Source organism: Chrysemys picta, chromosome 2 (assembly GCF_011386835.1).
Source record: "Chrysemys picta bellii isolate R12L10 chromosome 2, ASM1138683v2, whole genome shotgun sequence".
In the NCBI taxonomy this organism is placed as follows: Eukaryota; Metazoa; Chordata; order Testudines; family Emydidae; genus Chrysemys; species Chrysemys picta.
In genome coordinates this window covers 101,876,117-101,898,044 of record NC_088792.1, presented here as the reverse complement: position 1 = coordinate 101,898,044, position 21,928 = coordinate 101,876,117, and the positions used below count along the sequence as shown (strand labels likewise).

The following is a 21,928-nucleotide window of genomic DNA, read 5'->3' as shown; positions in this document are numbered from 1 at the left end:
AGGAGTCTTACTCCTTTCTATAAATGGAAGGCATTCGTAACACACACAAAAGCCATCACCAATGTGGCTAGGCAACCTTTAATAAATTCCCAGGTTGCAATGTCAGAGGAGCAGACATGGATTTCAATGACATGGAGATTGATCTACCCTTCTACAGGTGGTCCGTCCATGTCAGAACGGAGATATACCAGTGGGATTGTTTGCTCTGCCAGTGCCCAGGCTATCCTGGGGGCAGAATGAGACAAGATCTCATTAGCTGCAACAAAGAAGGACAAAAAGTGGAAAGCCTCAGGCAAGAGACAGTTTATGGGTGAGGCAGGTGGTTTTGCAGGGAAAGTTTATAAACAGCAGAGGAACCTCAGCCAAGATTTATATTTGTTGTTCTTAACAATAAAGAAAAACTTCAGGTATGAAATTTAGTTCTGGATACCCAGCATATGTTTTCTGTGCTGAGAGGGAGGTGGGAAATCAGCCCATTCACAGAGTCCTTAAAAAGTAAACTACTACACCTTGCCACAGTATATGGCACATTCTAAATATAGGAAACAGCGCTTTCAAGTCAATACTGGTGTGCCGTGTCTGTGCATTTTTAACAATACCCATAGGTTTTATTCTCTAGGACTCTCATTCTGTCATCTATCAGGAATATTAATTTGATAAGAAATGTTTTAAAAATAAGGCAAGGACATAATAAAATGTATTAACTTCTGACTTCCATAGGAAAACTCACTCTTTTCCTCCTTCCCAAGCATCCTTGTAATTTTTGGGCATTTGGAATGTCAGTGTATTAGATCACTCATGCACACAGCCATTTACAATCTGGAGTAAGGGACTGGTAAAATCTTTGAGCATTTTTTTGTTTCTAAATATGTCAAGGGACTCATTCACCGAAAGATCACCTGCAGAATTGTTTGAAAAAAGCCAAACTGAAACCAACAGCTGAGCTCAATGTCATGAGGAAAATGGGAAAGTTTGCTAGACTGGTCCACTCTGACATTTGGAGACTGGCTTTAAATGGGAACATATGTTTCTGGTTACACTGCTCTACAGCCAAAATGCTTCTGAAATAAATGTAGTCAAACTTTACTAATTCTGGGTCATTGAGAATGAAAATGATGCTTAAAATTGTTGATTGGCTCTAGTTTTCAAGATATGCTGTTGGGTCAGTGTATACGACCCTTGACTTGGGAATGGCGGAGGATAAGTGAGTTATAAAGGGAAGGGATCTCAATTTAAACCAGAAATGACTAAAATACATCTTTGACTGGATCTATGAATAAATCTATGACTGGGTTTGGACAGTACTTGCTTTTTAGGCAAAACAATGAATGATGCAATCTGAAGCTGGTATTGCATCATACATGATATGAATTGCATCATGTTATTCCTAGAAGTCATGGATGATGCAATCATAACGAAGCTTACATCACTCTGCTGAACAAATTGCCCTATATCAGCTCTAGAAATCATACAGTGTCGTGCTCTCTTATTTGTCAGTGTTTGATTTTGCAAAGGGACACATTTCTGTTTAGCCAAAGTGAGCAGAGATGCCTCGTACTTGTGTGAACAGTGCAGATAACTTCTGCTATGTTTGTGGTGAAGTGACTTTTGCATCACAAAAGCACAGTATAACCACTATGGTTAAGAAAGCCTATCACCTTTATTTTGGCTGCAAAATTGGAGATCAGGACAAGAGGTGGGCCCCACACATATGCTGCAACACTTGTGCAACAAATCTTCGCCAGTGGTTGAACAGGAAAAGGAAATCTATGCCTTTTGCAGTGCCAATGATTTGGAGAGAGCCAACAGATCATACCAGCAATTGTTACTTCTGCATGGTGCCTCCAGTTGGGAAAGGTGTGTCAAAGAAGAAAAAGTGGACTGTGCATTATCCAAAAATTCCATCAGCTATACGCCCAGTACCCCACGGAGAAGGACTGCCGGTTCCTGATGCACCAGAATCATTCTCACTTGAGTCAGAAGAGGAAGAGGAAGAGGATGAAACTTCTGGTCCTGAATCATCAATGTCACAGGACCCACATTTTCTCCCATCCTCCTCCTCTGAAGCACACCTCATAACACAAGGTGAACTGAATGACCTTGTCAGGGATTTGGAACTACCCAAGAGTAAGGCAGAGCTGTTGGGCTCCAAACTACAGCAGTGGAATCTCCTGGCAGGTGACGTTAGGGTTTCCATGTTCCGTGACCATCAAAAGGATCTTGTCCCATTCTTCTTCATGGAAGGTGATCTTGTAGCCTGCAACAACATCGATGGTGTGATGGCAGCCCTCAACATCGTTCACGATCCAGATGAGTGGAGACTGTTCATTGATTCATCGAAGACGAGTCTTAAAGCTGTTTTACTGCATAATGGCAATGTTTTGCCATCAATTCCAGTTGGTCATGCAGTCCATATGAAGGAAACCTATGACAACATGAAACAACTTTTGAGGTGCATAAACTATGACCAACATCAGTGGCAGCTTTGTGGCGATTTGAAGGTTGTTGCTCTCTTGCTTGGTCTGCAGACTGGATACACAAAGTACTGCTGTTTTCTCTGCGAATGGGATAGTCGTGCAAGAGATTCCCACTACATCAAGAAAGACTGGCCACTCTGACAGTCATTGGAGCCTGGGAGGAAAAGTGTTCAGCATCCACCACTTGTTGAATCAAGGAAAATTTTGTTACCACCCTTACACATCAAGCTGGGTTTGATGAAGAACTTTGTCAAGGCCATTGACAAAACACAAGCAGCTTTCAAGTACCTCTGTGGAAAATTTCCAAGGTTAAGTGAAGCTAAGATAAAGGAAGGTGTCTTTGTTGTTCCTCAGATTCGTGAACTTCTTTGAGATGATGCATTTGACCATGCACTGCGTGGCAAGGAAAAGACGGCATGGAAAGCCTTCCAGTTAGTGGCAATAAATTTTCTCAGAAACAACAAGGCAGACAACTACAGGTTGTTGGTGGAAAACCTCCTCAAGGCATACAAAAGCCTTAGTTGCAACATGTCACTAAAGATACATTTTTTGCACTCTCATCTAGATTTTTTTCCACCCAACTGCGGAGCAGTGAGCGACGAGCACGGAGAGTGATTTGACCAGGACATTGCAACAATGGAGAAACACTATCAGGGCAAATGGAGCCTATCAATGCTTGCATTTAATGAATACAAGAGACAAGCCAAGAAGCACCAAGTAGACACTGAATAGGACTAAACTATGTACTTAACAGTTTTTTGCCTTTTGTTTCATAATACATTTTATTTATATAACCCTTTTGCTGATTTTTAAAGTGTTACATAAACAGGACAGGTGAAATATTATCATGTAAAGCAACCATAAACACATGAAAAGACCTAGGTTTACAATTTATGATTAAAACTCTACTATCTACACAATATACATAGGCATAAAATGTAAAAAACTTAAATATCTTAGAAACAGTAGCCAATCAGTTGTTTTAATTGTCATATTTGAATTCAGCACATCAAAATATATAATAAATAGCACATTTTACCAGTGTTACTTACTGTTACATATGTAAAACTGTGGTTACTTTGCTTTCTTCTTTTCTAATTACAATGGTGGGGGAAAATGGAAAGATTCATGAATGGGGGGAATTTTCACAGCAAAAGGCTTCTACACAGGAGTGTTGCAAAGATATTCTAAAATAGGTCACCCAGACTTTAAGAAAGTCTTCATATGTGGAGCGAAGATAGTACATGGACTCAAAACATTAAATGAGGCATGAGAAATTCAAGCCATCTTTGTATTAAAAATACAACAAAAGCCATGCTTGCGTCCTCCTCCTCCTAGGCAAAGGCTAAAAAGAGTCTTTAATAAAGGGAGCATATACCGAAACCCCTGTAGGTTGGTATGTTGGGAGAGGAAGAGAACCAATCCTAGCAATTTCACTTGAAAGTCTGAGCTCAGACCAGGAGTGGCGCCAGGGTTTTTGGCGCCCTAGGCGGGGGTCCTTCCGCGCTCCTGGTCGTCGTCGGCAATTCTGCGGCGGGGGGGTCCTTCCGCGCTTCCAGTCTTCGGGGCACTTCGGCGGTGGGTCCCAGAGTGAGTGAAGGACGCGCCGCAGAATTGCCGCCGAAGACCTGGAGCGCAGAAGGACTACCCGCTTCTGAATTGCCGCCCCCCCCCCAAATCCTGGTGCCCTAGGCAACCACCTAGGTCGCCTAAGTGGAAGCGCCGGCCCTGGCTCAGAACAACATTAAACTCTAACAGGAATGCTGCACAGGCATCAACCTTGCCCCAGGGCCCCTCCCTGCCACAGCAGGAGTCATTTCTAATCTCTCAGTCACTCCTTTCTCCCAGTAAAATAGGAGTCAGTCTATGCCTTAAATATCTCAGTTGGCATTTGGTGGCTTGGCCTTTTACCAAGCCTTCCTCCTGCAGTCAAGTGTCACATTCTGCCTTCTTCCAGGCACTTCAGATGGTGCTAAGTGATTGCTCACCTCCCACCTCAGTAGCTTCTTTTGGGAAGTCAAACAGCATAGGTTATTTCCTTCCCCACCTCTTTATAAAAGAGTTTCCCGTGGGGCAGGATATGCAAGCAACCCCTCTTCCTAATAGTGAAGAGGGAGGGGGAAATCAGGCCTTCCTAGTTCTCAGTGAGTCTTCTTGGAGACGAAACAGTTCCCATTGATGTAAAACCCGTATTGACATCAAACACTAACCCCCTTCTGAGCACAGATGAGACTGCTCTAGTTTAAAGCTCATGCAAATATTAACCACCAAACTATTCTGCCTATTCCACAGTGAGTTGAGAGTTAATTTCCAAGAAACCGATTAAAGCACTTTAATACTCAGATTGATTGATATATTTAAAGTTTTACTAAATCTAGCCAGGAGAATGTTGCTGCAATGATGTTTGTGGGGGAGGATTTTTTGCACATTATTAGGAAAATAAACTGCAACACTTCCCTATTGCATGGAGGCTGTAACTCTGAAAGAGATTATTTTCTTTGTTTTCTTAGTATATGGTAGTCAGCAGTCTGACTACCTGATGACAATTATCTTAAATGCTGTTACCTCTGTTTGCGCGTATCCCAATTGCCTTAAGTATGATTAGGGCACTTATATCTCCATATTCCTGCACCCTGATACACAAGGAATATCCTTATTACTGCTGGACTGTCTGGCTATGTCTATTTCAACTCAGATTATGTTGAATTGGTAAAGTAGCTTGCTCTATTACTCATCTCTTTTTAAATATGCAATTCTGAAAGTTTTTCTTGGTCTTCATTCAGACTTCACTTTTCCTTTTACGATACTGTCTGAAGGAAATAATTTTGTGACTTGGTTTAAAAAAAAATATTTCTCCTGTCCAAACAAACCACCCTTATGTTTATGAAACTGTGAGGAGTTTACTTTCTCTGTGCCACACTTTAAAATTTCTAACAAGCCTGCCTGTGTGCAAAGACAATAGCCATTTTGTTCTGAGTGATGCTGCAGCCTTTACAGAAGAGGCAAATCACACTGTGATTCCTATCTAAAATAAAATTCATTTAGACCCAAAAGAACATGGCTGCTATCTGTGTAAGAGAAAACATAACCATTTCATGATGTGAACAGGTAATATCATGTCTCTCTTGTTTTAATTAGAAGACGCAAAAAGCTCAGGATTTCAATAGTCTCAATGAATTTTCTCATTACAAAAACCAAGGAAACACAGTTGTTGTGAACTAATCAATAGAGAGCCTGCTGGAGTTTAAATAGTCCCAGCATGAAAATTATAGTCTGTGAAGATTAAATTTGTTTTCCTGATGACTGAAGTTGGCAATCAACTTAATCAAGTATAAAAATGATGACATTGCCCATACAAATAACAACATGAAGTGACACAGAAGGTCTGATTCAAATTTTGTTATCTTAAGTTTGCTTCTAGATACTGTTAAATCCTTTATTAAAGTAATCAGAATATTTTAATTTAGGGAGAAGGGGTGGAGCAAGGGGAGGAAACAAAAAAAACCCAAAACCATCAAACCCCATTAGGCTCCTCCTAGTGGTACTAAATGGACTCAACATTTTAAGAGTGCTTTCCCCACTCCCCCATTAACTTTTATTCACATTCCAGAATGTAGGGTAAAATACTCATTGATTGCATGCTTTAAGGAGACAAAACCAAGGAATTCAGCGGTCAGGGTTACGGTCAGGGTTACAGTCCAGACTTTGTTAATCCATTGTATCACAGCTAATGAAAGAAAACCATTGAATATTACAATATTGGGTTGGGAAAAATTTAAAACTTCAAGTGCTGTTCTACTCTGATAAAGTAAAAATGGCATGATTTATTCAATCAACCTGAACCTTGTGTGCATTCACTTTCACTATTACTATACTGTCAAAAGTATTTATGTTTTTACTTCTTCTGTTGGTTCTGTAGAGCCAACACAGTTAAGAGAGAGTGAGCTGGATTATATTCCTTTTTATGGATCATTAGCAAAATGTATAACCCATCTCTCCTGCATAAAACCTCTCAGGAAAACAGGGTTGCACATCTGTAACTGAGGGCAGAATTTGGCAGATGTTGAAATGCAAGAAGAGAGGTGACTCTCAGGTCTTTGGTTGAATTGGCAGCAATTAGAATAAACATTTCCTTTGTAAACTGAACTCATTTGCTATGGAAATTACTGAGTGGAGACAAATATTGAACACCAAATACTACTTTTACAAGGTCTGTCCTATACTGAAAAACAAATTTATCCAACACTATTTAGTCATTTCAACATAGTAAAATGTGCTGAAAAAGTAAATGTGCTGAACTGCTACTCCTAATCTGAGACAATCAGCCATTATCGTAACATCAGATTTGTTTCCAGGTGAAATTTCTTCCTGTAAAGTATCTTTTTTTCTGTTTTTTTTTTTAAATACAACTACTTTTTCATTCTATGGAATGTGTATTTTCTCCTCCTCTATATACTTATTGTGGTTTGCATTGTCATTTAATGAATGCATTATGATTAGAGCTGTGTGAAACAAAGTCATTTGGATTCAAAGGGTTTCATGCAAATGTTTACTTTGTTTGAGTTTAAAGAGTTTATCCCTTGAGTTTGGCTTTGAGTTTCTGCTTCAAATGAACCTAAAAATTCAAAATGAAATTCAGACAAAGGTCCAGAGCGTTGCCTGGTTTCAGGTCAAAACTACAGAATAGTGCTGACTTCCCACCTCAAACCAAAAACAGTCTAGGTTTGCTGAACAGGATAGACCTAAGACTACTAGGAGGGTCATGAATACCAATGGTGGCAAACTTGGTAAATTGCAGGCTTGTAATAAAACATGAGTTTCCCCTGATTTTGAGTTTCATTACAGAAGGTTGCTGAAATTCTGACATGCCATACACCTGGGTCCACAACATGGAGACTATTCCGTGATCACCTCTACTAAGCTGATGCTTTCATTACATAAATTGAAGCTCACCTTTCAAAGAAACTTTTTCTCTAAAGAGAAAAGAGTAATTTTAAAAGTATTGCAACACTCGCTGTAAAACTGAAATTAGATCCTTAAAAAAAAAAATCTTGCCGTCTTTCTAAAGCAATATATGAAGAAAGGGATTAGCCTGAAACTTTAGTTGTGATGCAAAGGCAAAGGTTCCTGTGCTGTGTGCCTCTAGATGACCTGTCCTGCTATAATCCAATGTGCTTTTATCCTGCTTGTACTTGAAAGGCAAACACTATACTTTAAATCCCCCTTTTGACATAGAAGTCCAGTAGCATCTTTTCCTTTCCTTATTGCATTATTTTATCTGCAGAAGTCAGATGAAAATGCTATTAAGAGAAATGTACACAGCTACTGGGATTATTATTTTTTCTTTTTTAATGAATGTGATTTCAGGGAAGTGACTCCCTACCTATGTTCCTTATTCTCTCTCATTGGCACTCAAGGAGGAAAAGTAGTTTATTCTTATTTTCAAAGACTCACTGGTCAGTGAGAACATGCTTAATTAACTAAACATCCCTCCTTGCATTTATCCAGAGGAATTGAATTTCTTAACCGCCCATTCAGATGCACAAAAAGAAATGATTTTCAAAGTGTTGGTGTTAAACCAGAAAAAAAAAAAACTATGAAAATTCAGACTTAAAGGGCTCAACAAATACATATGCCAAATTATTTTTGCTTTGTTTCACCAAAATACTATTTAACTATGAAATTCTATATTTCCTTCCCAGTCCCAATCCTGCAGTCTTTATGAACACAAACTCTCAATCACATCAACGGGAATTTGGCCTGTGAACGAACCATAGGAATGGTCCCTTACACATGGCCATATTTTTCTTTAATAATCAGTTTTTATCCATCTGATTTCTTTGGGTATATTACAGTCCAACAGTGGCACAATTAGCTCTGAAGATGAGTTCCTTCTTATACTTAATGGTCTCAAAGAAGAATTGTAAACCCAATAGCTACATGTTCAAAAAGGAAGGAAGGAAGTTAAATGGCATTTCTAATAACTACGAATTATTATTATTTTCAAAAAATGAAATTATAAAATTTTTTTATTGAAATCTGTTTCTCTCTTGCTTATTGCTTGTACAGCCTGAAATGCATGAGGAGAAATTCTGGCCCCCTTCTAGCCAACAGATAAACTTTCCTTGGCTGACAGTTTTTTTGTGAAATAACTATGTAAAAGACGATAGCCTCTGAGACTTGATTCACTCAGGAGTATGTTGGGGTGGCTTCTGAGACTTTATCCATTCACTAGCCTCCAAGCCATTATCCATCCAGCTCGATGCCAAACTAGTCACTGAGATTTCTTTATTGGCATACAATCAAACTACATTTGAGTTGATCAGACACAAGTATACCATCCAAAGTTATACAGCAAAGATCTTCCTTTATATACATTTCCACATTACATTGCACTACACATTTTGGGATTGGCTTGGTTACCGTGTAGAAACCAATCCCTGTACAGCATGCTGTATCCACACACTGTCCAAGTATGATTTACTCTTTACCTCATCTTTATGTTCCCAAAATATCTTATCCATTGTTATCTTGCCAATTGGAAATGGTTCCGTGGGTGTTCCCTCTTATCTTAGCTAGTACAGACATTCTGTTTCCAGCCTGCAGATCCATTACCACCCTAAACCAGTCTCTTAAGAAATGAGGCCTCACCCATGTCTAATTACTCATATCAAGCCAGGCCTACACTATACTGGCACTTAGTAGGACCAAATCCATCACTCACCACATGGTATGGTGCACATTGGCTCCTCACCACTTTTGCAGCAGCCACTTTATTCCCTGGTCTGGAATATGGATGACAACTCTGTGCATCCCATTCCACAACCCATACTTGATTGGGAGAATATCACCTTAATGAAAAGCTTTCACTTCATCCTGTTCAAGTTTCTGGAATTTGTTTATAAGGCATGGAGAGAAGCATCCAGGTAAGATACTTTTTATAAGCCAGTAATAACGGTGTCCAGAGAGCAAAACCTAGTAGAAACTTTCTATAAAGAATATGGCATTTATAGCTCGGGAGTGGGAGGGAATGTTATAAGAATAAGTGCTCATCTCAGGTCAGCACATCAAATATTCTGTTCCCACTGATGTAAGTGGGAGCTCACACATGCAGGGAGAGCATAATATTGGAGCGGAGATGTTTGGTGTGGACATGAGAGGAGAAGATTGCCTTCTCATTGTGCAAACCATTGAAAGTGAGGCTGACCTGTAAACATTTGGATCCACAGAAGACCGCAAACAGTGGGTTTTCAGAATAGGGATTTTGCTTTAGATCCATCTGCACTTGATTTATGTTTTCTTTCCAGTCACAGGCATTAAATTACCAGACTTCTGGAGCAAATTATTACTCAATAACTGATCTCGTTATAATATAAATACAATTTTTTGATGGGGTGGGATCTGCTGTAGATACATGGAGTCCACTAGATCATCTAGTTTGCCCTCCTATATATCACAGGCCACCAACACTACCCAGCACCCACACACTGAACCGAAAGCCACAGCTTTAAAGTATGAAATGAAGAAGAGGTGACTAACCCTCTGTATATACCATTAGCTCAGCAAGCTAAGAAGAGACAGCAGGTTTTAAGGAATCCAGTTTGTCCAACAAATTAAAGATTTTAAAAACCTAACTTGTTACACTATTTACCGCGATCAGAACTGGGAAAATGAAACTAAATGGGGTTGGAAACTATCACAAACATTTGTTTTCAGGAATACCATTGGTGAGTCAAAAGAAGGCCTTTATAAATCCCAAGTATGAACACAAGCAGCAGCAAATGAGCAATGGAAATGCTCGTCTCTCAAAACTGCTTTTTGGATAATTTCAAATCTCTCTATAATTAAACAATAATGCATTTTTAAATACTTTTAAAATGGTGTGTGTTATAAATATGTTCAGTATGACATCAAGATTTTGCTCAAAAATAGCAGTTTAAGTGGAAATGGAAAACCTGTGAAAGGTCAGTTTTTCATGAGATTACATGAATTTTGTAAAATCCAACAAAAGGCAGAAATCACAGACTGAGATTGTCAAATTTCTCATTAAATATTTTGCATAATTCTAGAATGTGAAATTAAAGTGTAAACAAAAAATTGCAAATCTGAATTAAACTGGTAATTGGATTGTTCACCTCTTTGCAAGCATCTTGGTTGTAGCTTTGGTAGTGAATCTAAGATAACTGTTCTCTCATAATAGTAAGAAGGTGTTATTGTAGGCATGTCAATGGAGAAAGACAGTAAATGGACAAGTCTTCTTTATCTTATCTACCATATTTTAGAAAACACTTTTCAAAATGAAAAGGCCCTTTTGCTAGAAAGACAAGAACACACACACACAATGGCTTGCCCTGCACATGTAAGTCTGATGCTGTAGAAGGTACAAGGACATCTCTTTTCCTCTCTCTCCGCACTCCCAGTATATCAGTAGAGGAAGCAGCTGTAATACGGCTATAATCAATATGGCTTGTAAGCAGTGGGCACTAATAGTGCTGCCTGCAGTACTTATCACAACAGAAGTAATAGTTTGACTTTCAGAATGGCCAAAGAGTCCGTTTGCACATGCGTCTGTTCCAGTATCAGGTTATATCTACACTTAAAACGTTATAGCAGCAGCACTACTGTCGCACTTCAGTGTAGACACGCACTATAGTGACAGGAGGAGTTATCCTGTCCCTGTAGGTAATCCACCTCCCCAAGAGGCAGTAGCTAAGTATATGAAGGAATTCTTCTGTCAGCCTAGCGCTGCCTATGCTGCGGGACAGTGTGGTCTAGCTACGTCTCTCCGGGGCGTGGACGTAGCTATGCTGATGTAAGTTTTCAGTGCAGACCACCCTTTAGTGACCAAATACTGCTACCATTTAAGAGTTCTCAGCAACACTAGGCAAGAGTTTAGGACAATGATTGAAGAATTCATGGATCCATTTGACCACCCAGAATGGAATTTTAAGTAGTCAAAATGGAATGTGGACCAGACGCAAGTATCAGCATTCCTTCTCTCACAAAAAAGTTCTCTGGGCTCTTTAATAAGCACAAATGGCTCTGACTTGGACTTTTACATCTCAACCAAAATACATCAGTATTGTGCATGCCTTCTATATTATATAACAGCGTTGAAGCAAATCACAGTGTCACTTACAGTTGTGACAGGTGGCGCCACTGTATCCCGTTCCATCACAAGTACATTTGAAGCTGTCCCATGTTTGGGAGCATTTTCCACCATGTTCACAGTGATTGGGCACGCATCTGGCAGGACAAGAGACAAAGAGAAAAACAAAAACAAATAAACAACAAGATTTATGAATGGCCAAATTTTGAGCTGTCAAATAATACATCATATCAATACCAGTTTGCCCTACACGCATAATTAATCCTTGTTGTTTTAGGTAGATTAACAGAATTCATGACAAACTGTGCCAATCACACAAAAGATGATGTATCACAGCCTTGCTGTGGCCCCTTTTCAAACAAACAGTAGAAAAGGAAGACAATGGTGGGATATATTCACTCATCATAAATTAAGTTTTTAAAGGCCATGAATGACTAGTACCAGAATCAGAATGACATCACAAGCCATGGATCTTTCTGTTGTACAGGTGATGCCATGCCCCATGGATTCAAGACCCACAAGTCACTGAAAGTTAGAAAAGAATGGCAGTGAGATTCTATTAATCTTTGTCCTGCCCACCATGGGATAAGACGGAGGCAGCTTGCCTGTTGGCTGAGATGGAAGTTACTAACTCTGCATTATTAAAACAAACCAGGTGCTGTGAACTTCAGAATAAAAGCTTTAACAGGCTTTAATTTACTTGTGGCAAGCGTAATTCACCTTTACCCCACCTGCTCTCCCACTCCAGCTAAATTATTGTAAGAGAGCTGAGGAAATGAAAAAGAAAAGGTGGAATGGAAATGAATGAAAAATAGGGGAAATTATATCAGAACATACATTTATTATTTGAAACAGCCACAAAATGCAATTTCAAAGATTTGAGTTTGACCAGTCTTTTCTATCAAAGATTCATTTAAATAGGAATTATCATAATACTTTAGCTTTTTGAAACTATTACTTGTCTCTTCTTGGAGTATGCTTTGAAATCTCATTTCAAAGAACCATTTTTCTATTTATTAAATTTCTTTTCAGCCAGTCTCAGGACAGACTCTGTGCTTTCTGATCAAGTGTTAAAGGAATTTTCCTTTCATGTTGAATTTGTCCAAATAATATTTATGAACTACACTTCTGCATTTGTACATTAAGGAAAGATTAATAGACCTCCTACCAACTAATAAATGGAAATATTTTCTGGAAACATAGTACAAATTAAACTATAGTTATCACCAGGATAATTTTGAAATTAACAGCATCCCTGTAATAGCTAACACTAGCCTCTTTGTTAATACCCATAGTACACCTTAATGCATAATGGTCTATCTGACAAATAATTCTGGAATTATTAATTTGGGAATTTTCCTTCTCTCCCACACTATTATGTGCACGCATCACTTCGATTTTACAGGGATGTTGCATATGTATCCAAGAGAAAAATATTTTTGACAAAAACACATTACACACTTGGCCATAGTGCAGTTCACCTCCGTCTTCAAAATTGTTATTGTTTATACACACAGAGTAAAAGCTTTTTAAGAAAATGTACTATACGATCTGCCTACATTCTCTATTATACTACCGTGAATGAGATGTGTCACTTAAATCTGTTAGAGAATTACGAGAGACTAATAAAAAACATGCTTAAAGAAATCATCTTTTGAATGAAAAGCTAAAACATTTTTATACATTTTAATATTAGGGTACAGTATCCTGTAGGGGTCTGCGATAGTAACAGCAAATTTCCAATTATTTGGAAATTTTCAATTTTCTATGAATCTATGCATGGCTGGTGTTTTGATGACACTTTAAAAGTAGTTCTATTGACATAAGTCTGACCTACACTTCTGTACATCTAGGCAAGGCCTTAATTCTGAATGTAATTCTCTGTGTTTTTAAACCTTGTCAGCTATATTTAGATTTTATTTTCATAATCACTTTGTGGTTTCATAAATACTGAAACCCTAAATTCATATCTTGCAATATATTTGGTAAATTACTTTCTTCTCCAAAACCATTTCATGTGTCACTTTGGATGTATTTCCTTCCTTAATTCTATTTGAAAATAGATTTGCTTTAAAACAATTTCCCACTGACAAAAAAAAAAAATTCTACATTAATTTGGACAGATATTTACATGAAATCTCAATAATAATGCCAATATCCAATTTTGTATTTTACTACTATATAACTTACTTTTATAGCAGTAGAAGTAGCAATGCTAATCTTGTATTGGTAAGTTAGCAAATATAATTCATGTAAATATGAAAATCAATATAGATATTTATTGACACCATCTACCTGAGCACACTTTTTTATTTTATTTATTTATTTATATAATTGATTAAAAGTTTTAAGTCAAATGTATCCAATAAACCACAACTCCCTATTGTTAGTTTTTTGTGTCTTGTAAGAGAGCTAGCTTAACTCAACTTCCTCTGGAATATTTTTTTAAGATCAACATTTTTGCTTTATTTATACTAATTTGACATAGTTCAGGGTGGAAATTGATTCAAACTATAGGGAATTTTAAGTGGGCAGAATGTAATAACTTCAATATCATTTGGTGAGGACACCAAGATAAATATTTACTGTGAGGCAAATCCACAGCCAGACCAGGGCTGTGCCCACTGGCTCCCTTTGAGGAGCAGTGGGAACTGTCTGGGGTTCTCTGCTCGGTGTCCTCCACTGGATCCCTGCTTTTGACCCTCACTCCTGTATCTGTTTTTTCATTAGTTATCCTCCACATTTACTTGAGACCTGGGTCCAGTAGCTCCTCCTCTTAGGCTGCAGAGAGGGGCCTTTAGATGTGAGCGGGTGAGATTCTCAATAGTGCCATGACTCGCCACTCCATCAGAGCCTGCAGTGACTCTTCACTCAGGCACACAGCAGCAACTCAGCTGCACTGACTCAGCCTGTAAGCAGAGTCTGCAGTGACTTCGCCCTCAGGTATGCTGCAGGGCCCGAGTCAAATGACTCCCAGGCACACTTATTTCACTGACCCTGCTAAAGCTGCAAGTTAACCAGGATCCCTCCTGCTGCCTCCTGCAGTGTTACAAAATCCCTAGACTTCCAACCTGCCCTCTATCCTGTCCCTGCTCCAGGCCACTTCAGCCTTGTCTGTGCCCTCCTGCAACCTTTCTCCAACCCTGCATCCCCTGCTGACCCCTGACTTGTATGGGGAGATTTTGGCAAACCAGTAAAGTGCCTGAAACCACTATTGCTTATTGCTAAAAGCAGCCAAGTCAGCAGGCCGTAAAGTGGCCATGCAGCAGATTTAGCTTAACCAGGGGAGGGGGTTTTGTGTGCCACAAAAATGGCAGCTTGACCCCATGTCCTTCCTGATAAGAATTGTGTTGAAATTGCTGATACATGCATTTTAGGGACCTCAAGGCTGCAAACTCTGGGGAAAACCCACACCTGGTTAATCAATAATCAGAAGGAAACCTCTTGCTTGACCATTGAAACTGCTTGCTTAACAAGTTTTCTTTAAGGGACATGTCATTGTATTATAAATAAGAGGGAAAAGTTTGAGGTAGTGGGACACTTCGAGACTGGACTCTCCCTCTGGATGCATCTTGTGTTCCCCTTAGGTTACCATTCGTCCGGATTCCCCCGGACATGTCTGGCTTTTTGAGCTAAAAATAGCGTCCGGGGGGAATTTGTAAATGTCCGGACTCCCCCCCTCCATGCAGAGCGCGCGCGGTCAACAGTGCAGCCGGCCGGATGGTGCCACTTACATGGGGCTCCGACAGCCAGAGAGAGCACGTCCTCCGCCTCCCCTGCAGCAGAAATCACTCCCTCCCTCACTCCCTCCCTGCATTCGCAGCTCAGCTCCGGCACTCTGGAGCTCCTCCCCCACTGTTTCCCAGCATGCCGGGACCAACGGCTCAGGCAGTTCCTGAGCAAGTTCACCGAGACATTAGGCAAAGAAAGGCCAACAACAAGGGGGCCAGGGGGTCGGAGAAGGGGCAGGGAGGTTTTGGAGGGGGCAGTCAAGAGACGGGGGGGGGTCGGGAGTTTGGGGGAGGCTTTTTGGGGGTGTGGATAAGGGTTGGGGCAGTCAGGTTACAGGTAGGGGGTAGAGTCCTAGGGGGCCTGTTAGGATGGGGGGAGGGTCCCAGGAGGGGGCAGTCAGGGGACAAGAAGCGGGGGGAGGGTTGGGGGTTCTGAGGGGGGGGAGTGGGAGGGGCAGGGGTGGGGCTAGGGCAGGATGGGGCGGGCTAGGGCAAGACAGGGGCAGGGCTAGGGCGGGGCTCCTCTCGTCCTCTTTTTTGCTTGCTGAAATATGGTAACCCTAGTTCCCCACCGGCTGCCACTGTGCCACTCGAGAGCCACACTCAGCTTCAGTAATTATCGAGGGTTGTGGGTGTTTTACTAACCTGTTGTGGACGTAAGTGCTTGAGACTAAGTAAAGTTTAGCATTAAGTGAAAGCACTCTTGTGTTGTCCTGTTTGTGCCAGCCATCTATCAGTCGGACAGCCGTTTCTCCCCTGATTTATTTCCTGACACCACTTCGCACAGAGTAAAAGTTACCAAGAGCTTTGGGTTGAAAGAACCCCAGGTAACAGACTGACTCCACACCAGCTTTAATCTTTGGTCCGCAGCCAGAATCCAGCTACAATCTTGATTTTTGGCTGGTCTGTAAACTGTCAGTTCTGTCCAGCATGTCCCCAGATCCCAGTTTCAGTGCTGCCCTCACCCTTGTCCTGACTCTATGGCCGGTCCAACCCCCAGGCCTGACTGCTTAGAACCCAGAGCTAGACACTTACGCTGTTGGAAAAAAGTGCTATAAAGTGTATAGAGTAAAATTTTCATAAGCATTTGATCATATGTATATTTGTGCATGGAAATCACCTTGTGTAATTTTGCACACACAATAGAGCAGGGGTAGGCAACCTATGGCACCCGTGCCGAAGGCAGCATGCGAGCTGATTTTCAGTGGCACTCACACTTCCCAGGTCCTGGCCACCAGTCGGGGGGGCTCTGCATTTTAATTTAATTTTAAATGAAGCTTCTAAAACATTTTAAAAACCTTATTTACTCTACATACAACAATAGTTTAGTTATATATTATAGACTTATAGAAAGAGACCTTCTAAAAATGTTAAAATGTATTACTGGCACACAAAACTATAAATTTGAGTGAATCAATGAAGACTCGGCACACCATTTCTGAAAGGTTGCTGACCCCTGCAATAGAGTATATACATGCAAGACCCATTTATGCTCTATTTGCACTTTAATTGAATGCACAAATGGATTTTGGATGTCTCTGTTTTATCATCTGGTTGTATACAAACTTGCCAGATTTTAAAATCAGCTTTCTTCTGTTGGCCAGAGGAGTATCCTCACACAACTCCATGATTCAATTTCTTTTTGATATAGACTTATAGTACCCTGGACCTTATGGTTCCTTCATATCTCCTATATCTGCTAATCTGCTAAAAACACCTCCACAACACTCCCTATGTACACCACTACCTGGGTTCCACTGTGCTAAAATCTGCATCCATGTCTTCTTCTCCTCTTGTCTTGACTATTGCAACTCCATTCTCTCTGGCCTCTCATTTACCAGCTCTCCTGAATCCAGGTCAAAGAAATGTGACCATATCCTCTCCATTTATAAATAAAATCATTGACTGTCCATTCCCTTCAGGACAAAGTTCAATATTACCTCCGTACTGAAACCATCTGTGACAGTGTACCCCATAAGGCTTTATGGGAAGGGGGTGCTTATAAATGTATGTATGACATAACTGGAATATGTTTTGTGCTGCCTGTGCCATGTAATATATTTCCGTAAAGGTTATGGTCTACTATATCTATTCATCCTATTTGTACATATATATCATTTTCTATTTGAGGTTAAGAATATGGGCTGTATGCTTGCTTGGTTTCTAAGTAAGCTTTGGGAGGCATTTGGTCAGCTTCTTTAGGAAGGAATTCGCCAGGTTAAGTACCTGATCAGGAAACACTTGGAGAACAATGCATCTTGGAATGCTCCAATCCACATAAGAAGTCTTCCTGGAGACATGCAAGATACCATGTGGACAATGGCTTCGGCCTGTAAAGACTGAGTCATGCAGGGACATGTGACTTGCCCAGGTGACTCCAGAACTCCATCTTGAAGCTGGACTTTGCATAGGAGGAAGGAAGGGGGTCTCTACCCACGAGAGAGAGTCTATTTAAACCCGTGGGAGACCCCTCCATTTTGTCTTCAGCTGGCTCAGGAAGGAGCCTCTCCACCCCACCCCCCCCCAGGATACTTGAAGGGAACTGGAACAAAGGACAGTAACTACAGGGGGTGTGAGTGATTGCTGGATCCAGGCTAAAAGGAGATTAGCCTGTAAAAGGGAGCATTCTGGAACTGGTGAGGAACTTATCTGTATTTAGTTTGATTAGACATAGATTTGCGCATTTCATTTTATTTTACTTGGTGACTTACTTTGTTCTGTCCATTACTACTTGGAACCACTTAAATCCTACTGTCTGTATTTAATAAAATCACTTTTTATTTAGTAATTTACTCAGAGTATGTATTAATACCTGGGGGGGCAAAAAGCTGTGCATCTCTCTCTATCAGTGTTATAGAGGGCGAACAATTTATGAGTTTACTCTGCATAAGCTTTATGCAGGGTAAAACGGATTTATTTGGGTTTAGACCCCATTGGGAGTTGGGCATCTGAGTGCTAAAGACAAGCACACTTCTGTAAGCTGTTTTCAGGTAAACTTGCAGCTTTGGGGCAAGTGATTCAGACCCTGGGTCTGTGTTGGAGCAGACTGAAGTGTCTGGCTCAGCAAGACAGGGTGCTGGAGTCCTGAGCTGGCAGGGAAAACAGGAACAGGGGTAGTCTTGGTACATTGGGTGGCAGCTCCCAAGGGGGTTTCTGTGATCCAACCCGTCACACCATCTTGGACTTTTCTGCAAACTACCACATGGACATTTTTATCTTTTTATTCTACTTTGCCTGCACTTGTTTAGCCCTGGGCCACTTCTGCTTCTTCACACACACTTGTCAGTTTTGTGTAAGTAAAGTTCCTGCCATTTGTGACAGTTTCTTGTATCTGTCACTTAACTAGTTTCCCCATGTATTTTCACACCTAACATGAAAGCACATGCTTTTTGCCTTTCCTTATATGGTATGTTTAATTTCTCTGTATCCTATATTTTTATTTGAAATATGTGATTTTGTTATTTAAACTCAAGGTAGATGAGGTAATCTCTTTTACTGGACCAACTTCTGTTGGTGAGAGAGAACATAAGAATAGCCATACTGGGTCAGACCAATGGTCTTCCAACAGTGGCTCATGCCAAGTACTTCAGAGGGAATGAACATTACAGATAATCATCAAGTGATCCATCTCGTCCCCCTTTCCCAGCTTCTGGCGAACAGAGGCTAGGGACACCATCCTTGCCCATCTTGGCTAATAGCGATTGATGGACCTATCCTCCATGAATTTATCTAATTCTTTTTAAACGCTTTTATAGTTTTGCCTTCACAACATCCTCTGGCAAAGAGTTCCACAGGTTGACTGTGCATTGTGTGACGAAATACTTCCTTTTGTTTGTTTTAAATCTGCTGCCTATTAATTTCATTTGGCGACCCCTAGTTCTTGTGTTATGAGAAAGAGTAAACAACACTTCTTTATTTACTTTCTCCATACCAGTCATGATTCTGTAGACCTCTAACATATCCACTCTTAATTGTCTCTTTTCCAAGCTGAAAAGTCCTAGTCTTATTAATCTCCTCTCATATGGAAACTGTTCCATACCCCTAATCATTTTTGTTGTCCTTTTCTGTACCTTTTCCAATTCCAAATATCTTTTTTGAGATGGGGCAATCATATCTGCACACAGTATTCAAGATGTGGGTATATCATGGATTTATATAGAGGTAATATGATATTTTGTCTTATTATCTATCCCTTTCCTAACGATTCCCAACATTAACTGTTTTGACTGTCAGTGCACATTGACTGGATGTTTTAAGAGAATTATCCACAATGACTCCAAGATCTCTTTCTTGAGTGGCAACAACTAATCTAGACCCCATCATTTTATATGTATATTTTGGATTATATTTTCCAATGTGCATTACCTTGCATTTATCAATATTGAACATCTTCTGCCATTTTGTTGCCCAGTCACTCAGTTTTCTGAGATCCCTTTTCACAGTCTGCTTTGGACTTAACTATCTTGAATAGTTTTGTTTCATCTACTAATTTTGCAACCTCGCTGTTTACCCCTTTTCCCACATCATTTATGAATATCATGTACAGTCCTGTTCCCAGCACAGACCCCTGGAGTGCACCACTATTTACTTCTCTCCATGCTGAAAACTGACCATTTATTCCTACCCTTTGTTTCCTATCTTTCAACCAGTTACCAATCCATGAGAGGACCTTCCCTGTTATCCCATGACAGCTTAGTTTCCTTAAGAGCTTTTGGTGAGGGGCTTTGTCAAAGGGTTTCTGAAAAACTAAGTACACTATATCCACTGGATCCCCCTTGCCCATATGCTTGTTGACCCTCTCAAAGAATTCTAGTAAATTGGTGAGGCATGATTTCCTTTTACAAAAACCATGTTGATGCTTCCCTAACCTATCATGTTCATCTATGTGTCTGATAATTCTGTTCTTTACTATAGTTTCAACCACTTTGCTCGGCACTGAAGTTAGGCTTACAAGCATGTAATTGTCAGGATGCTTCTGGAAACATTTTTAAAAATTGGTGTCACATTAGCTATCCTCCAGTCATCTGGTACAGAATCTGATTTAAATGATAGGTTACAGACTACAGTTATCAGGGTAGCAGCGGTGTTAGTCTGTATCCTCAAAAAGAACAGGAGTACTTGTGGCACCTTAGAGACTAACAAATTTATTAGAGCATAAGCTTTCGTGGGCTACAACCCACTTCTTCAGATGCATATGACTACAGTTAGTAGTTCTGCAATTTCACATTTGAGTTCCTTCAGAACTTTTGGGTGAATACCATCTGGTCCCGGTGACTTATTACTGTTTAGTTTATCAATTTGTTCCAAAACCCCTCCTCTACTGACACCTCAATCTGAAACAATTCCTCAGATTTGTCACCTAAAAAGAATGGCTCAGGTTTGGGAATCTCCCTCACATCCTTAGCCATGAAGACCGATGAAAAGAATTCACTTAGTTTCTCCGTAACGGCCTTATTGTCCTTGAATGTTCCACAGGTTGTTTAGCAAGCTTCCTGCTTCCGATGTACTTAAACATTTTTTTTTTTTTGCTATTACTTTTTGAGTCTTTGTCTAGCTGTTCTTCAGATTCTTTTTTGGCCTTCCTAATTATATTTTTACACTTCACTTGTCAGATTTTATGTTCCTTTATACTTTCCTCAATAGGATTTAACTTCTACTTCTTAAGGGATGCCTTTTTGCCTATCACTGCTTCTTTTACTTTGTTGTTTAGCCCTGGGGGGCAATTTTTTGGTCCTCTTACAGTGTTTTTTAATTTGAAGTATACATTTAATTTGAGCCTTTATAATGGTGTCTCTAAAAAGTTTCCATGCAGCTTGCAGAGATTTCATTTTTGGCACTGTACCTTTTAATTTCTGTTTAACTAGCTTTGTCACTTTTGTGTAGTTGCACTTTCTGAACTTAAATGCTACTGTGGTGTTCCCCCCCACGAGGATGTTAAATTTAATTATATTATGGTTACTATTACCAAGCAATTCAGCTATATTCACCTCTTGGACAAGATCCACCTCTGGGATCCACTTAGGACTAAATCAAGAATTGCCTCTCCACTTGTGGGTTCCAGGACTAGTTGTTCCAAGAAGCAGTCATTTAAAGTGTTAAGAAACTTTATCTCTGCATCCCGTCCTGAGGTGACATATATCCAATCAATATGGGGATAGTTGAAATCCCCCATTATTATTGAGTTTTCTATTTTTATAGCCTCTCTAAACTCCCTGAGCATTTCACAGTCACTATCACCATCCTGGTCAGATGGTCGGTAGTATTATCCCTATTGCTATGTTCTTATTATTCAAGCATGGGATTACTATCCATAGAGATTCTATGGTACAATTTGTTTCATTTAAGATTATTACTTCACTTGATTCTACGCTTTCTTTCACATATAGTGTCACCACCCCACCAGCGCAACCCTTTTCTGTCTTTCTGATATATTTTGTACCCTGGTATTATTGTGTCCCATTGATTATCCTCTTTCCACCAAGTGTCTGTGATGCCTATTATATTGATATCCTCATTTAATACGAGACAAGCTTTCAAGTTTACACAGAGCTCTTCTTCAGGCCTGGGAAACTTACTCAGTGTCACAGCTAGATACAAGATGGAAAAGATTG

General features: G+C 40.0%; 1 protein-coding gene across 4 annotated transcripts in view; it reads right to left on the bottom strand.

The window, feature by feature from the left end:
* CNTNAP2 (contactin associated protein 2) overlaps positions 1 to 21,928 on the bottom strand; it is a 1,641,691-nt gene that overhangs the window by 507,212 nt on the left and 1,112,551 nt on the right. For all 4 annotated transcript variants that reach the window (XM_008179187.4, XM_065583877.1, XM_042842751.2 and 1 more), the window contains one exon: positions 11,617 to 11,723. In XM_008179187.4, the coding sequence (XP_008177409.1) occupies positions 11,617 to 11,723 (107 nt within the window). The remainder of the gene's footprint in view (positions 1 to 11,616; positions 11,724 to 21,928) is intronic.